Raw genomic sequence first — 15000 nt, forward strand, 5'->3', positions numbered from 1 at the left:
CCTACACCTCCCGATAACTAGTTCGGATGCCCTACCACTGAGCTACAGGAGCATCGTAGAACCTGGTCCAGTAAATTAGTAGGTTCATTTGATTAACATCCTGCACACTGCGAGGAATTGAATGTATATAAGTGGCATATGCGCACTGAAGGAAACGTGATGTTACGTTTTAAGCCTGGTGAATATTTAACAATTATTCCACGAGCGCGCGTTGGATATGAGATGATAGATAGCCAACGAGGCGCGTAACGCCGAGTTGGCTATAATCATCTCATATCCAACAAGCGCGAGTCGAAAAATTGTTTTATTAAAAACGATCAAGTAATATTGGTAGGCCTTGCTGATTTCTTTTTCAAGAGCAACCAGAAAATAACTCATGGTCTCTACTTCTCGGGCATGGTAAAATGGCTCATATACCATGGCCGCTAAGCCAATCAAAACCCTGGAATTGCATTATACAATGATCCAGTTTTTAATAAAAAAGGATAGATGCTGACTTTTCTCTAGTTTGTCTGTAATTTTTTTTTTACTCAATTATCTGTTGACACTAATTTGAATAACCCGCCTCGATTAGCCTTTGCTATATGTTGGTTGCGTATGTATTTACTTTTTGTAACTAAGGTTTTAGAAATTAGTAAAGTTGAAGTTGAAGTTGAAAGGATAGATGTCATTTCTCAATTGGTGACACAGGCATACTCAGAAAAACGACACCCAACCACAAACAGCTCTAAATCACAATATGTTATGTTACGTGGCGGTGCTACGCACAGACAAACCGGATATATTAGTGGATGGTTTCTAAGGCACTCCACTCCGCGAAATTTCAATTACGCCTCAGTCTCCACCGTGACGATTTTAATATAGGGACTAGGAACGAGCCGAGAACGGTAAGAGTCCGTTAGTCCATCGATCGGTCAGTCAGTTGTGTGGTCAGTCGGACGGTCCAGTCAATCGCCAAGCATTCAGTCACTGAGTCTGTCAGTCAATCAGTCAGTTAGCCAGTCAATCAGTCCATTAGTCAGCCAATCAGTTAGTTAGTCAGCCAATCATTCAGTCAGTCAGTCAATCAGTCAGTCAGGCAGCCAGTCAATCAGTCGGTTAGTCAGCCAGTCAGTCAGTCAGTTAGTCAGTCTTCAGTCAGTCAGTCAGCCAGTCAATCAGTCTTTTAGTCAGCCAGTCAGTCAGTCGGTTAGTCAGTCAGTCAGTTAGTCAGTCAGTCAGTCAGCCAGTCAATCAGTCAGTCCATTAGTCAGTTAGTCAGTCAGTCAGTCAATTAGTCAGTTAGTCAGCCAGCCCAGTCAATCAGTCAGTCAGTCAGTCAGTCAGTCAGCCAGCCAGTCAGTCAGTAAGTTATCCAGTCAGCCAGTCAGTTAGTCAGTCAGACATGCGTCAGTTAGTCAGTCAGTCAATCAGCCAGTCAGCCAGTCAATCAGTCAGTTAGTCAACCAGTCAGTTAGTGAATCAGTCAGTTAGTCAGTCGGTCAGTGAGTCAGTCAGTCAACCAGCCAGTCAGTGAGTCAGTTAATCAGCCAGGCAGCCAATCAGCGAGTCAATTAGTCAGTCAGTCAGTTAGTCAGTCAGTCAGTCAGTCAGTCAGTCAGTCAATCAGTCAGTTAGTCAGTCAATCAGTCAGCTAGTCAGCCAGCCAGCCAGTCAATCAGTCAGTTAGTCAGCCAGTCACTTAGTCAATCAGTCAGTTAGTCAGTCAGCCAATCAGTCAATTAGTCTTTCAGTCAGTCAGTCAGTCAGCCAGTCAATTAGTCAGTTAGTCAGTTAGTCAGCCAGCCCAGTCAATCAGTCAGTTAGTAAGCCAGTCAGTCAGTCAGTCAGTCAATCAGTCAGTTAGTCAGTCAGTCAGTTAGTCAGTCCGTCAGTCATCCAGTCAGTTAGTCAATCAGTCAGTTAGTCAGTCCGTCAGTCAGCCAGTCAGTTAGTCAATCAGTCAGTTAGTCAATCAATCAGACAATCGGTCAGTTAGTCAGTCAGTCAGTCAGCCAGTTAGTCAATCAGTCAGTTAGTCAGTCAGTCAGTCAATCAGTTCTGTCGGTCAGTCAACCAGTCATCTGGTCAATACGTCAGTCAGTCAGACAGACAGTTTATCTATACATTCTCCAGGATCTGTCAGTACAGAATCTAGACATCTAGCGCCCACCCCTGGGGGGAGTTTTATATCGTGGACTATATCAGTAGGGAAAACAGATACATACCCATGACTCTGATATCGAAAGTGGCCGACACCTTGTTAAAACCACTGACCGCTTCACACTTATATGTACCATCATGATTTGTCCACCTGATTGAACCTAGGCGTAGAGTTCTGTTGTAATTTTGATATTGAAAGAGAACTCCCGTTTGAGTTATCAATACGCCATCTTTGTACCACTGAATGGTTGGGACAGGTCTACAGAATGAAAGAGAAAAGCCGACAGTAAATGGATGGGTAAATAAAGATCTTAAAGGGGAAGTATTATGAGGTTTTTGGTATCTTTTAGTTAAAAATGATGAAATAAGACCTTCAATCAGCTGCCAAATAACTCTAATATGACAAGAGGAAAGAAATCAACTCAATTCGTGAAAGGAACAACTCGTGATCTGTTCTAGCGCATTTTGGAAACTCTCCCAAAATGCGAGAACTTGAAAACATTAGCCTAATATTTTTCAAGTTTCAATCCATACCGGCCTTCTCTGTCTCTGGCCAGAGGCACTAATCGACAGTTTTATTTTATTGCACTGGAGTGATAATTTATAACAAACTTGACAATTATTTTTTTGTTTCTGCTGACAGACAAACATTTTTGGGTTTTGAAATGACAGCAAATTTGGGTGATGCTTCCCCTTCAAACTTATCATTAATTTGAATGTCGTTTTTATCAGCAGAGTGCTGACATTTCGCGCATTTGCCCTTCGTCAGAACGATCGACACAGTACCACAATTTATTAGAAAGTAATTCGGTGCCAGTTTAAAAGACGAACGCTAACGAGGCAAACTCTAGGAGCTAAAGAATTTAAACGTGTTACCTCATAAACGGAATTAAAGACGTGTTTTCTGAAAACCTTCTACCGATGTCATTTTGAAGGAGGAAGTCGATCCCTGAGCATAAAGATTTTACATGAACGTTTCCGGCTCTTGCGAGCACAACGCTATTTTCCCATTTTTCCCGGCCAAGAGCGTCACCTTAACCATGCTCATCGACGTAGGCTGTTCTAGATTAAACCTTGAATCCATGCAATGCAATTCCAATTTTTGCATCTCTGGGTGAAAATCAAATGAAACCTACTGTGAAGGCTTTCGTCTAGTGCTTTTGCTTTGCAACGTTTCTTAAGATTACATTCAAGGTAAAGTCGCACTAGAAACAAATTGAGTCAAAACGATAAAGATAGTACCACAAAGTTCTTACCTCCCGCCTGCGGTGCAGTTAAGGTAAAACTGGTCTCCAGTGAGCACGCTGTATATACCCTTGGGCTGGGTGTAGAATCGAACCCACGTTTTTGGACTCTGTGTGGCTAAGCAAAGAAAACAAATAGCAGTTGTCATAAAGAGCAACAAATTTTCTGCTAGTCAGTTTGCGCTAATCCATGGTTATCGTCCTCCCTCCCCCCCCCCCCCCTCCCCCTTCCTGCCATACGTGTTTTTTAGAATGAAGCTCTATAAGAATGTAAAGTTTCGCTGCGCATCTGGGCCCATTCGTTCAAAGTCCGATTTAGCTATACTTGAAATGGTTGGAGTGAACTTTGCTTTCGTCTCTCGACTTTTACGTAGTTTTTTCTTTACCGTAAAGGGCCAGGATATTTCACAATAGAAAAACAAGGAAACTAAAAAGAACCACGGATGGGCAAACGTAGACAAGATCAAAAGAGGTGGCATTTAGGTAAACTTGAAAAACGGCGACCCGGCGTTTTTTTAGGTTTACTCACTTTGTACGAGCGTGTGATCTATGATGTTCAGAAATTGTCTTTATTTGTTGCGTAGCGGTAATTTCATCAACATATGAATTTTGCATTGCCAGTTTCACGTTTACAGTTCGTAATTAAAACATTAATAGGGAGCTTAAGTAACGACGACGGCAACGGCAACGGCAACGGCAACGAAAACGTCACCTGAAAATATATCTTTATTTCATTTGTGCTACCTCGCGATTATTTCAACTTGCTCAACTTTTACCAAAAATGGCGAACTATCCAGGTACCAAATTGGTAGGAGTGGCGTACAAGTAAAGAAACAAAACGAAAGATTCACCGTCGTGTGTTCACGTTCTCCACAAAACCGCCGTCGTCGTTGCTTAAGCTCCCTAAAATAAAAAAAAAAATTAAGATCCCTTATCCCTGGCGTCTAATGCATGTCTCTTACCTGGACTATTGACATAAAAATAGACCGGGGGTCCTATTTTCTGATCATAAAGACCACGCATCTTACACCTGATTGGGTTCCAGGTTTGTCCCTGACGGGTGATGAACGTGATGAAGTCGCTTCTATCGACGTATGAAAAAAGCAGGTCTCCGTTTGGCTCCATAAGGATTCGCGGGGCGTAAAATGGACTTTGTGCAATTGAGCCATTCAATGCGGTGGCTTCCCAGTCGTAGTTCACGCGGTAGCTGTAGGCACGCGGCGGGCAACGTAATAGGTACGCTTCATTCTCCACCATGCTGACGTTGATGGGTGTTTGGGGAGAAAGGAAATTTCCAGTGACTGAAAACGAACCGACCAGAAACAATTTGAGAATGATGTATTATTTCGTAAGAGAGCGAATCCCTTTGCCCCATGATAATTATTTTCAATCTCTTTTTTAGTTCGCGTTATGCTATTTTGGGAAATTATAATCCGCCATTGAGTTTAAAATTAAATGACGTCACTCTAACTGACCAATAAGATGTCAACATTAAAATAGCAACGCAAACAAAAATAGATTGAAAAAAATTTCATAGGAAGAGGGGCATGTATGGGAGATTCGCTCTCTTACCTCATAGTCTCTTGATCATCATCATTACCATCATCATCACCATCATCATCATTATTATCATCATTGACATCATCATCATCATCATCATCATCATCATCGATAGTGCCACGCTAAGGTAGCTTCAAGGTTTAAAAGTTCCCAGCACTGCAACTAACCTGAAAATTTCAGCCAAATTTTTCTGCTAAACAACGTTCCAAATTCGTTCGACGCGAAAAGCTGATATGCTCCTTCGTCAGCCAGTGATCCCAGTCGTATTGACAGTTGACTGATGTCAGTTGATATGAAGAGACGTGGATTTATCCCTGGTTTCAGAATCGTGCCATTTAAAGTCCATTTGTAGGTAGTTTTTGTTTGCTGAAACCCACTAGCAAAGCTAATGGTAACCCTGGAGCCGAGTTGCCTTGCTCTGAAGTTAGTCATATCTGCTGTTCCAGTTCTGATAATCGGGAGATTTCCCTCAACTCCAGAAATGCCGATTCTTACTTTAAAGGGAACTGAAATAAAAAAAACAAACATGTAGGGGGTTGCCATTAAAAACAACTAACCAAATCAGTACTTATAGGCCTAAACAGTATAGATCAGTGCTAAACAGTGGACGTTCTCTGTCCGAAATGGAGTTATATTCTCTCAGTTCCCTACCTACGAAATGGGCTTCTGTTCTTGTCCACGTCAGGGCTATCATGGTTAAAAATACTACATTGTGTAAACACTATAAGGTGTCCAGCCTTGTTCTGAAGTATCCATGATTCCAGGAACAACCTTATAAACTTTTACTTACGCTCCGTGCAATTTTGACCAATGAAATCCCCAGTGCAACGGCATGTGTAGTTATACTGAAGCAGTCCTGGGTAACAGGTTGCACCATTTTGGCAGGGATTTAATATCCTGCAAACGTCTTGGCCTGCAAGGTAATTTAAATAAGCAGTAAAAACAATTAAAAAAACACTTTATTTAATTGCAATGTCTTTAGCGCAGAGCACTAATTGCGGACAGTTTCCAAATCGAATTGGTGTTGGTTTTTGAGGAGAGGGGAAAACCAGAGTACCCCGAGAAAAACCTCTCGGAGCAAAGACGAGAACCAACAACAAACTCAACCCACATTTGACGCTGAGTCAAGGAATCGAACCCAGGCCACATTAGTGGGAGGCGAGCGCTCTCACCACTGCGCCATCCCTGAACTCTTACTACAGTTAATCTTCCTTGGGCTAAAGCATTTTCAGTTGACTTCACTTTTTTATTTACTACTTCAATCTTCGTTCGTGATTTGTTGCAACATAGACCTTATCACAGTTATCGACGCCATTTTGAGGGGTAGGCAAACAGGCTTGAAATAACAGTGTTTGTATGGGTAATCCAAAGTAAAATAATTTTTATAAAACATCGCTTCTGAAAAATTCATGAATTAGAAACTTTTGGCACTAGGAAAAGGATTTTAAGAACAAAATTGGAGGGATGTAGCTGTGACAGAAAGCGTCCAGTCGTGTTTTGAACTTTCCATACATTTGTCTGTATAGCGAACCAGCCGTGAACTGCTACTAAAAATTGTTCGCGGGAAAAAATACAGGGAAATGTATGGAAAGTTCAAAACACGACTGGACGCTTTCTGTCACAGCTACATCCCTCCAATTTTTTCCTTAAATCCTCTTCCTAGTGTCGAAAGTTTCCAATTCACGCGAACCGCGCGAACCGCGCGGGCCATAAATCAGCGAGAAAAACAGAGGATCCCATAACTTACAGTACGAACCGAGGAAACGACGTTAGTAAGATATTTATTACATCTCTGAGGCTAATCGGGCGCGAAGGAAAGGAAAACTATTAAATTTAGTGGCCCGTACAGTGAAGTACGGACGGCAAAATTGACCAATCACACCGCGCGTACTAACTGAGAGATATAACAATGTAAAATACTGTAAAATATGCTTTTAAAGATTAAAAATGTAGAAGAAGACGTACCTTTTGCAACTTCAGCAAATGAAAGAATGAGCAAGAAAACAATCTTTAGAACGAAACTTCGCGTAGGCAGATTCATTGGTAATAACCTGGAAAAATAACAATAAGAATAAAATCATAAAATCCAATTATTGTGTAGGATTATGAAGCTTAGAAATCGTTATTAAATATGAAATACAACGTTTAGGCAGCACACAAAAATTAAAATGGCTGGGATTTCGACTCTGACTAGAGGTTTGATAACGATGTGGAAATATGGAGAGGCCACGCGATTAATGTCTATTTTTTTTAGTCCTTTGTACCAGACTCCCAACGTTATCAGTCACGCGATTGCGATTGCGTGACTAGCTTCTCTTCATTATCACATTGTGACCATGTATCCAGTTGGCCTGTGCAATTTAACACGGCCATTCAACGAGAGCATTTAAGAATATTACTTAAAATGTCGTCTCCTGTTTTCGCAGATCGTTCTGTATCCTTTTAAAGACATTTGTGTAAGTTAATACAGTTTGATAAGTTCGAATACTTTAGCTGATAATGTTGCAGAAAGTTTTAGGAAACGGAATTTTATTCCACGAACTGATTTACCAGATGTTGTTGGCTTTACCAAAATGTTAGCTGACCTTTTTTCACCCATTTCCCATATTTGCCCCTTCGAAAACGAAAAGAATTAGTTTTCCAGTGTTGCGAAATTTTGAGCCGAAAAGTTGCCGAAGAAAGTTGCAGATTTTCTTTAAAACTAAATCCAAATTTCTCAGGTGTTTAAGGCCCTCCGAACAGATATAAACCGAAATTAACCGTTGTGTGTCCCTAAAAGCTTAAGCCTAACTTAAGCCTGGTTTATACGTACGACGCAAGCGTAAACATAAGCACAAGGATGTTTACACGTGCGATAAGCATAAGGTGACATACGCAAGCGCAGAAGCATAAAAATGTGGCAGAATCGCGCGGCCCGACTGCCTTTTGGCTTTGATTCCAACATGGCGGACTAGAATGTACGCTGACAACTTGTCACTGTTTTTCAGTTTCCTTTCCTTGCGCTTGTGCTTATGCTTTCGTCGTCCCGGTTTACACGTACGATGCAACGACGCAAGCACAAGCACAAGCACAAGGCGCTTATGCTTGCGTCGCACTGGTTTACACGTAAGTTTCTTGTGTTTCTGCTTGTGCTTTATATGCTTATGCTTTGCGTCCGTACGTGTAAACCAGGCCTTACATCTAACTGTGAAGCTTGGTTCACACTTGTGACATAAGCATAAGCATAAGAAAAAGAAAAAGTTTCCTTTTTCTTATGCTTATGCTTATGCTTATGTCACACCGGTTCACACTACACATTCTTATGCTTATGCTTATGTCACAAGTGTGAACCAAGCTTAAATAATTAGTTACAATGATACAACGTTTGAGTTTTAAAAGACATGTTCAATCTAATCCTTCAAAGATCTTCGAAGCCGATAAACTGCCGAAAAAACAAAGCATAAATTTCGTTTCCACAAAACATCAGTTGTAATCACAATGAAAATCTCTTTTATGAAGCTTTCGAAGATACATAAAACTGAAACAAAAATACAGATTTCATTTTCTCAAGATCAAAACGGCCGGCAATGTAATTCTTTTTGGCCTAAAGACCTTCGAAGCCGTAAACATGAAAAATGAAACAAACAAGATATACAGATTTCATTTTCCAAAACATTGAAACACAAACAGAAAATGTTAGGAGTTCAAATTAGGAGTTCAAACAGACTCGTACAAATTAGAACTACCTGGTATGAACCAAAGGTTGGCTTTGAAACATTGAAGCAGTCATGGTCCAAAACCTTCCTACATGAAGTAGGAACCTTATTCAAACCGCCATGTAAGAGTTTTACTACAAGAGAGACACATTTCGTTATCAAGAATGTATTTAGTCAAATGAGCATTCTCCAGATGTCTATCCGCTTTCGACATACCCCTCTCAAGCCATGAACAGTAGGTAAAATGTCCGAGTTTGCAACTACATTTCTCACATTTTAAATTCACAACCATGTAGGAATTATCAATGGAAATCGATACCTTTTCAAGAGCTACGCTGTATATTTACCAGCCATCATATTTCCATCCTTATGATATCATGTTGTTTACTAAAGACGCATGATCGACGCGCGAAACATTCTTTTAGATTATCGTTCGGCGTAATTTCCGGATATGACAATTATACCCTTGAGAGAGTCCTTGAAAAGAAGTACGCAAATGCTTCCTATTTCTAAAATCCATGCATTATCTAGCGCACCACATTTTACGTCATGTCGCTTAACAACCCCCCAACAACAACAACAACTCAGTGCGGACAACTGCGGTCGGGGTCTCAAAAGCACTCTTAATTATGATATCGACGAAACGTACACGAGTGGCTAGCTCGGACACTGAGAAACTTTGTCGATTCACAGTCTAATGCACGAAACAATGATTCGTTTAACTTGCCTTGTAATTTCGGTTTGGCAGTGTTGCGAGACCTGCATGAGCTTGCACGAAAACGAAGAAATTAACGTTGCTTTGAGGTGATTCGTTAAATTGACTTCATAGCCATTGATATTTATTATCATGCTTTCAGCAAGCCATTTGGAGGCCACATGCCGAACTGTATAGTATTATTTGTTTTTAAAGTTTGGTTTTCTACTTTTAAGGTTTCGTGCAGTCCTCGTGTTAACGTAAGTCTCCGTTCTGAGTTATAAAAAGTCTTCACGCTGGGTAGGATCTTCGAAAAGCTCAGTTTTTGGTGCGTCTTTGTAAATGGAAATACCAACGGTACAAAAAATGCTTGTAAATAAAATACGAACGAAGGCGAGAGAAGGCGATTTATTTTAGAGTTGGTATTGTGTTGGTTATTATTGTGTGGTTATCACTAAATTGCAATTCAAAATTCATCGGTGCATTAAATTAAAAATCTTGGCTCACAAAATTTCGCCGAGGAAGCGAAGGTTCTTGTGCTTGTTTGGATTAATTAACAGAGTGGCATTATAACATAACCAGCCAAAAAATTGACATTGAAATGAATTCTCAGGATTAAATAGTTCTTACACACACGACTCATTGGAACTCGTTTTGCGTTTGTTTCATCGCTAATCGCCTAAAGGGCTTTCTGACTTTCTCTGCAAGTTAATTGAACCCAACAAAACAAATAACACTACGGACCATTTAAAATTAAAATCGACTGTTACATATACCATTAGGCAATTGTCAAAGTTGCATATGAGAATTTAAGTGCATTTACTACAATTGGTGTAAATCACAACAAAACGATTACTTACATGTTTCATTTGTTCCTCATACTTGATCAATTTGATTGTAAATCAAACTAAGTTATGTACGAGGATATCAAATATCTTGGGCGCCTTTTTTCGTAAAAAGAATGACAAACTGCGGTCCAATGAGCTCAGTTTTACACAATACGCCGGCATAATTTTAATAGGTGAGGTAAATTGAAGAATCCGACATTTCAACATGGCGGACGCTAGTAACTCAGTCGTTTCACGCTTAACAAGCCAGAGCGAGACATCGCTCATGCTTCAATATAACAACCGTTAAAGAAAAATACGTTACTCCATTAAGTGAGATTTTGTTAGCACCAAGCATAAGCATAATGGTGAAAAATGTGACGGGAGGTTTTTCCACTCTAAGCGAACGGGAACGTTTCGGGCTATTCTGAACTTCAACGGGAAAACTTCTGTGACAATTCTTGGGGAAGATTAACTCAAGGAGAGCTCGCTTTCGAGAAAGGGCCGTCACTCCCTCGAGGTACCAAGATCTAGCCGCAACTGGATGCAGAATTAACAGCGACAACTACACTTTTGGTTCCAACAGTAGTTTATTCTCGAAGGACGAACAGACATAAGTTCGTCCAACAGCAAAGTTTGTAAACATGTAATCACTGATGTTAAACGAAGTAATCACCGATGTAATCACTTAGCGCTACTTACAGAGTTGTATATATATGATTTGTACAAGTGTCCATTGTTAACGGAATACAATACATGTGGATGTAAAAAGTAATTACAGAGAACGCGGCAGTACTTTGAATAACGCGTAGAAGATCAAAAAGCCAAGTTTTAGCACCAAAACCTCACCAACAACTACACTTGTTAATCAAGGAGAACTTGCACTATTCAACTGTCCTAAATGAAAAGTTCTTGAGGTGCGTAAACGTAGCAAATGAGTTTTCCGAAGTGTCAGTGAACAAAAAATAAAAAAAAAGTGTCAGTGAACGCCTTGTGCTGCGTAATTACCGTCATTACAGTTCACAAAGAACGAGGCGGCGGAGCGTTTTGAAACATGGGGGGGGGGGGGGGGGGCTAGTCTACTCGGATAGTCGTATTTTCCAAAACTTAGTGTCTTTCGCGTTGTTCGTTTGCACGAACAAACTTCTTTGCAATGTCTACAGTGTTCAATGTGTCCGTTATAGACTTATGACAATGGAAGAGGAGGCAGTTGTTTAGACGATTCTGATTCATGATGCTTCAAAGGTAGGTTTTTAGGTCATAACTACAAGGTTATCCTATTGAATACTCCTGAAAACGCAATTACAGAACGGAACTCATGTCAAGAGTATTCATTTGAAACGAAACCAATTTACTTCAAGCAACACTTCTAGAACCTCTAAGTTGATTAACCTTATACAAGTCAACGAAGATAATTTAAAAATATTTCCTTGCATAGCTACTGTCGGCTTTTCTAATTATTTTCCCTTTAGTAACAAGCATGATAAGGTTTTCAAGATCTTTTGCACAACTTGGCAAATTACTGAAAAGCTAAAACGGAAACTAAGGTTACCATTGCTCTTGCTAATTGAACGATATACGATATAAAACCAATAATAACACAACCTTAAGCCACTAAATATACTTGGATAAATATGAAATATTCCCTATAAACTCGAACATGAGTACGATAAATATCGACCGAAGTTTCCCTAACATACGCCTTCCCTTAAAAACTCCGCGACGTCCACGTCGAGCTAAATAAGTACAGTCGGACCTCTATTAAGCGGCCACCTATTAAGCGGCCACCCTCCATTAAGCGGCCACTTTCCAAAGTCCCGAATTATTATTTTGTCAGTAAAGTGCTGTATTCGTTACCTCTAGTCAACGGCCAACCTCTATTAAGCGGCCAGTTTTCAAAGTCCCCAGGGTGGCCGCTTAATAGAGGTCCGACTGTACCACCCTTTGACTTGTTGTCAAACGTCTAATAACTGCTTGGTGTCGTCATGCTAAATATTGTTTATTTTATACGCGCACAACGGTCCAAAACATAATTTGTAAATCTACAACGAGAAAGGCCAAAAGTACACAAATCAACCATTATTTGATTTTCCCTCCAAACAAAAATTCGAGCACAACGGTAAAACCTTATTCATCATAAGCCGATTTCCTGATTAACTCTGTACATAGAATACATCAATGACATACATGTATGTACCGCTTCCTAAAGTTGTTTTTATTTCCTTTTGTGATTCCCACTACGTCGACGATAACTGAAACGGAATTTGCACTTATAGAGAATGATCTTAAATGACCCCCCTCCCCCAAATTCCTTTTTCTCGGCTAATGCAATACATGTACGTCATTTGTATGTAAAAAAAAAACCAAACCACAAAGCATTTGCTACGGTGTAGTGAAGCGTTTACAAAATTAAATATATTGTGAGATAAAAACACTTTCCGTTCCATTTAGCAGGAGAAAATGGTCAAATATGACAAATTTACCGACTTTCCAATATTCGGAGCCTTCAGCAAATAAAGTAAATTTTTTAGGCGCAGTTGTTCCTGTGAATTTGACATCAGATTTCAAGCACGCAAATTTTCACGACAACTTTTGAAATCAGTAACCGCAATAAAGAAAACATGGCATTTATAATCGTGCTGCCGTGATTTACGTCAATAAATACACTTTAAACGGGCGATATTAACATTTTCTCTTTCTTTATCCTGCTTCAAAGTACTTTTATTTCGGTTGCGTTGACCAGAATTTTCCAATCGTCGTACGACATAAAATCTGCTTTGAAAACGCACCATATTGCAGAGGTTACTAGGCGCATTTACAAAACATAACAATCTAACTACGGACTACTATTTGCAAATTTCCGGTCACGTTGAACCCTAACATTCAAATATAATACGGACATCGAAAGGAAACAATTGTAAGTACAACAGAATCGTTAACCATCCTAGGAATACGGTTTCTGTCGATAATCCCCATAGGTCAATGGATCGGTGTCCATTTATTCCCATTAGACCAAGAGGTCAGTGTTAGGTAATGCTCAGAGAATTCGTACAATAGTGCAATTTCGTCCACAATAGTTTCTCCCGAGCAACAAAGCATCTCAAATCAGTTTGGCAGTATGTTCAAGTTAAAAAAAAAGTCTTCCCGAAAACAGTGTCATTTTGGCAGTGGTGCAGTGTCATGACCATTAGCAAGTAATCGGTGTCTCTCGCCGGAGCTGTGCTGTGAAAGCACTTGCATGCATGGCATTCTATCGGTATCGCAAATTAAACCAACAGTTATGTCAGAAAACAATTAATGGTCATTTAATAGAAGGATTATGTACGGAACATCTTACCTCCTTTCATCAGGTGAATTGCTCCGAAGCTTTCTTAATTGCTCTGTAAAGGAACTGGCGCCGCTTGGAAGGCAAAATTCCAAAGTTTAGTGCCGGTTGCCCTCAAAGAAGCCTATATTCTTGTTTACGAGTGTTGACGTCAATCTCTCACCGCGGTGATTAAAATAGGGTTGAGTCACGTATTAAACAGCCGAATAAAAACACTGTGCGTGTAGCCACCAAACGTTAGAAACTGAAAAGAGAAAACAAATTATTGCCCAATGCAAACAGTTCAACAAACAGTACTGCTCAGCAGCTTTCATGTAATGTCCACAAATCATTCGTTCATTTAAGCTTACCTCACGTTTCAAGTTGAAAGAAATTTTTAATATTTTTCATCCGGTCTTTCCATGGAAATGGTTCAACGAGGAAAATACGGCATTAATACATTGTGGAACACAGTTATATTCTAGTGTGTTTAATAACAGCGGAGCTCTCAATGAGTTTACATTCTAGTGTGTTTAATAACAGCGGAGCTCTCAATGAATTTACCTTTTGCATTCAATTGCAAAGAGCCCATGCATTGTAGCTGAAATTAGCATTCTATTTGGTAATAATTAGCATATAACGCGTCAGTTGTGTAAATAGTCGAGATGATTAATAAATAAATTAGTGTATAGTTGATAAGTCGAGAAAAATTATACTTGTGAGGTCCCTGACGAAAAAGCCAGCAGAAATATATGTTAACCAAATGCTAGTTCAACAGAGTTCATCTGAAATGAATTTTAATATAAAGTTGTACACGCTCGCTGATTAATCAGTTCAAATCATATCAGATGATAATTTTTCAGGTAAAATTTTGTTCTCATTTTGAGGGTTCATAGATAGTTTATTACGATTTACGATCGGAACATGAGTAACTGCTGCGATGAAACAAGAGTTAAAGCATTCATGCGCAAGCCGATAATCAGAGCAAATCAGTTAATTAATAATCTTTTATTTCTAGTTTAATTTAATCCTTATTTTTATTCAATATTATCAATATTATCGTTTCCTGGAAGTACAAATCATACTGATGTAAAAAAAAAAAAATACGGAAAATAATTTTCCAAATTTTGTGATATCGCTAACAAGCGAGATTCAAATAATGGTTATTATTATTTGAGAGAAAAAAACAACCGTTTCATACCAAGAAAAAAAACGTTTGATGGCCATTTTTATTTGATTACGAAAATATATTCATGTATGTTTTCAGGACATCTGCAATAATTGTTATGATTAAATCGCGTTGTCGTTAGTTTACGTTCATTTACTGAAACTTGACTGAGCTAGAGTCCTCGAAATTTTCTTCAGCAACTGTCACAGGGAGTTATAGCTTGTTTCCTTCTCTTAGCTTCGAAGCTATAAAAAAAAGAATGTGGGATAATGCTCCGAGTCGGGCGTCAAACTTTCTCATGATTGCCGCGCCTGTTTGCAGCTGTTCGCACATTCATATTTAATAATCCTAGCAGTAGGAAGGCTA

The 15000-nt window shown here is 39.5% G+C and overlaps 1 protein-coding gene across 1 annotated transcript in view; it reads right to left on the bottom strand.

Moving 5' to 3' along the window:
- The window catches only part of LOC146476390 (uncharacterized), a 51538-nt gene extending 37916 nt beyond the window's left edge, over nt 1-13622 (bottom strand). The window contains exons 1-7 of the mRNA XM_085114549.1: nt 13500-13622; nt 6912-6997; nt 5737-5859; nt 5114-5452; nt 4349-4687; nt 3399-3504; nt 2208-2401 (exon numbers count right to left, since the gene is read on the bottom strand). Coding sequence (XP_084970675.1) covers nt 2208-2401; nt 3399-3504; nt 4349-4687; nt 5114-5452; nt 5737-5859; nt 6912-6987 — 1177 coding nt within the window. The 5' untranslated portion in view covers nt 6988-6997; nt 13500-13622. The remainder of the gene's footprint in view (nt 1-2207; nt 2402-3398; nt 3505-4348; nt 4688-5113; nt 5453-5736; nt 5860-6911; nt 6998-13499) is intronic.
- Nucleotides 13623-15000: the final 1378 nt, after the last annotated feature.

Source organism: Pavona decussata, unplaced genomic scaffold, assembly GCF_977016875.1.
Source record: "Pavona decussata unplaced genomic scaffold, jaPavDecu1.1 SCAFFOLD_77, whole genome shotgun sequence".
Lineage (NCBI taxonomy): Eukaryota > Metazoa > Cnidaria > Anthozoa > Scleractinia > Agariciidae > Pavona > Pavona decussata.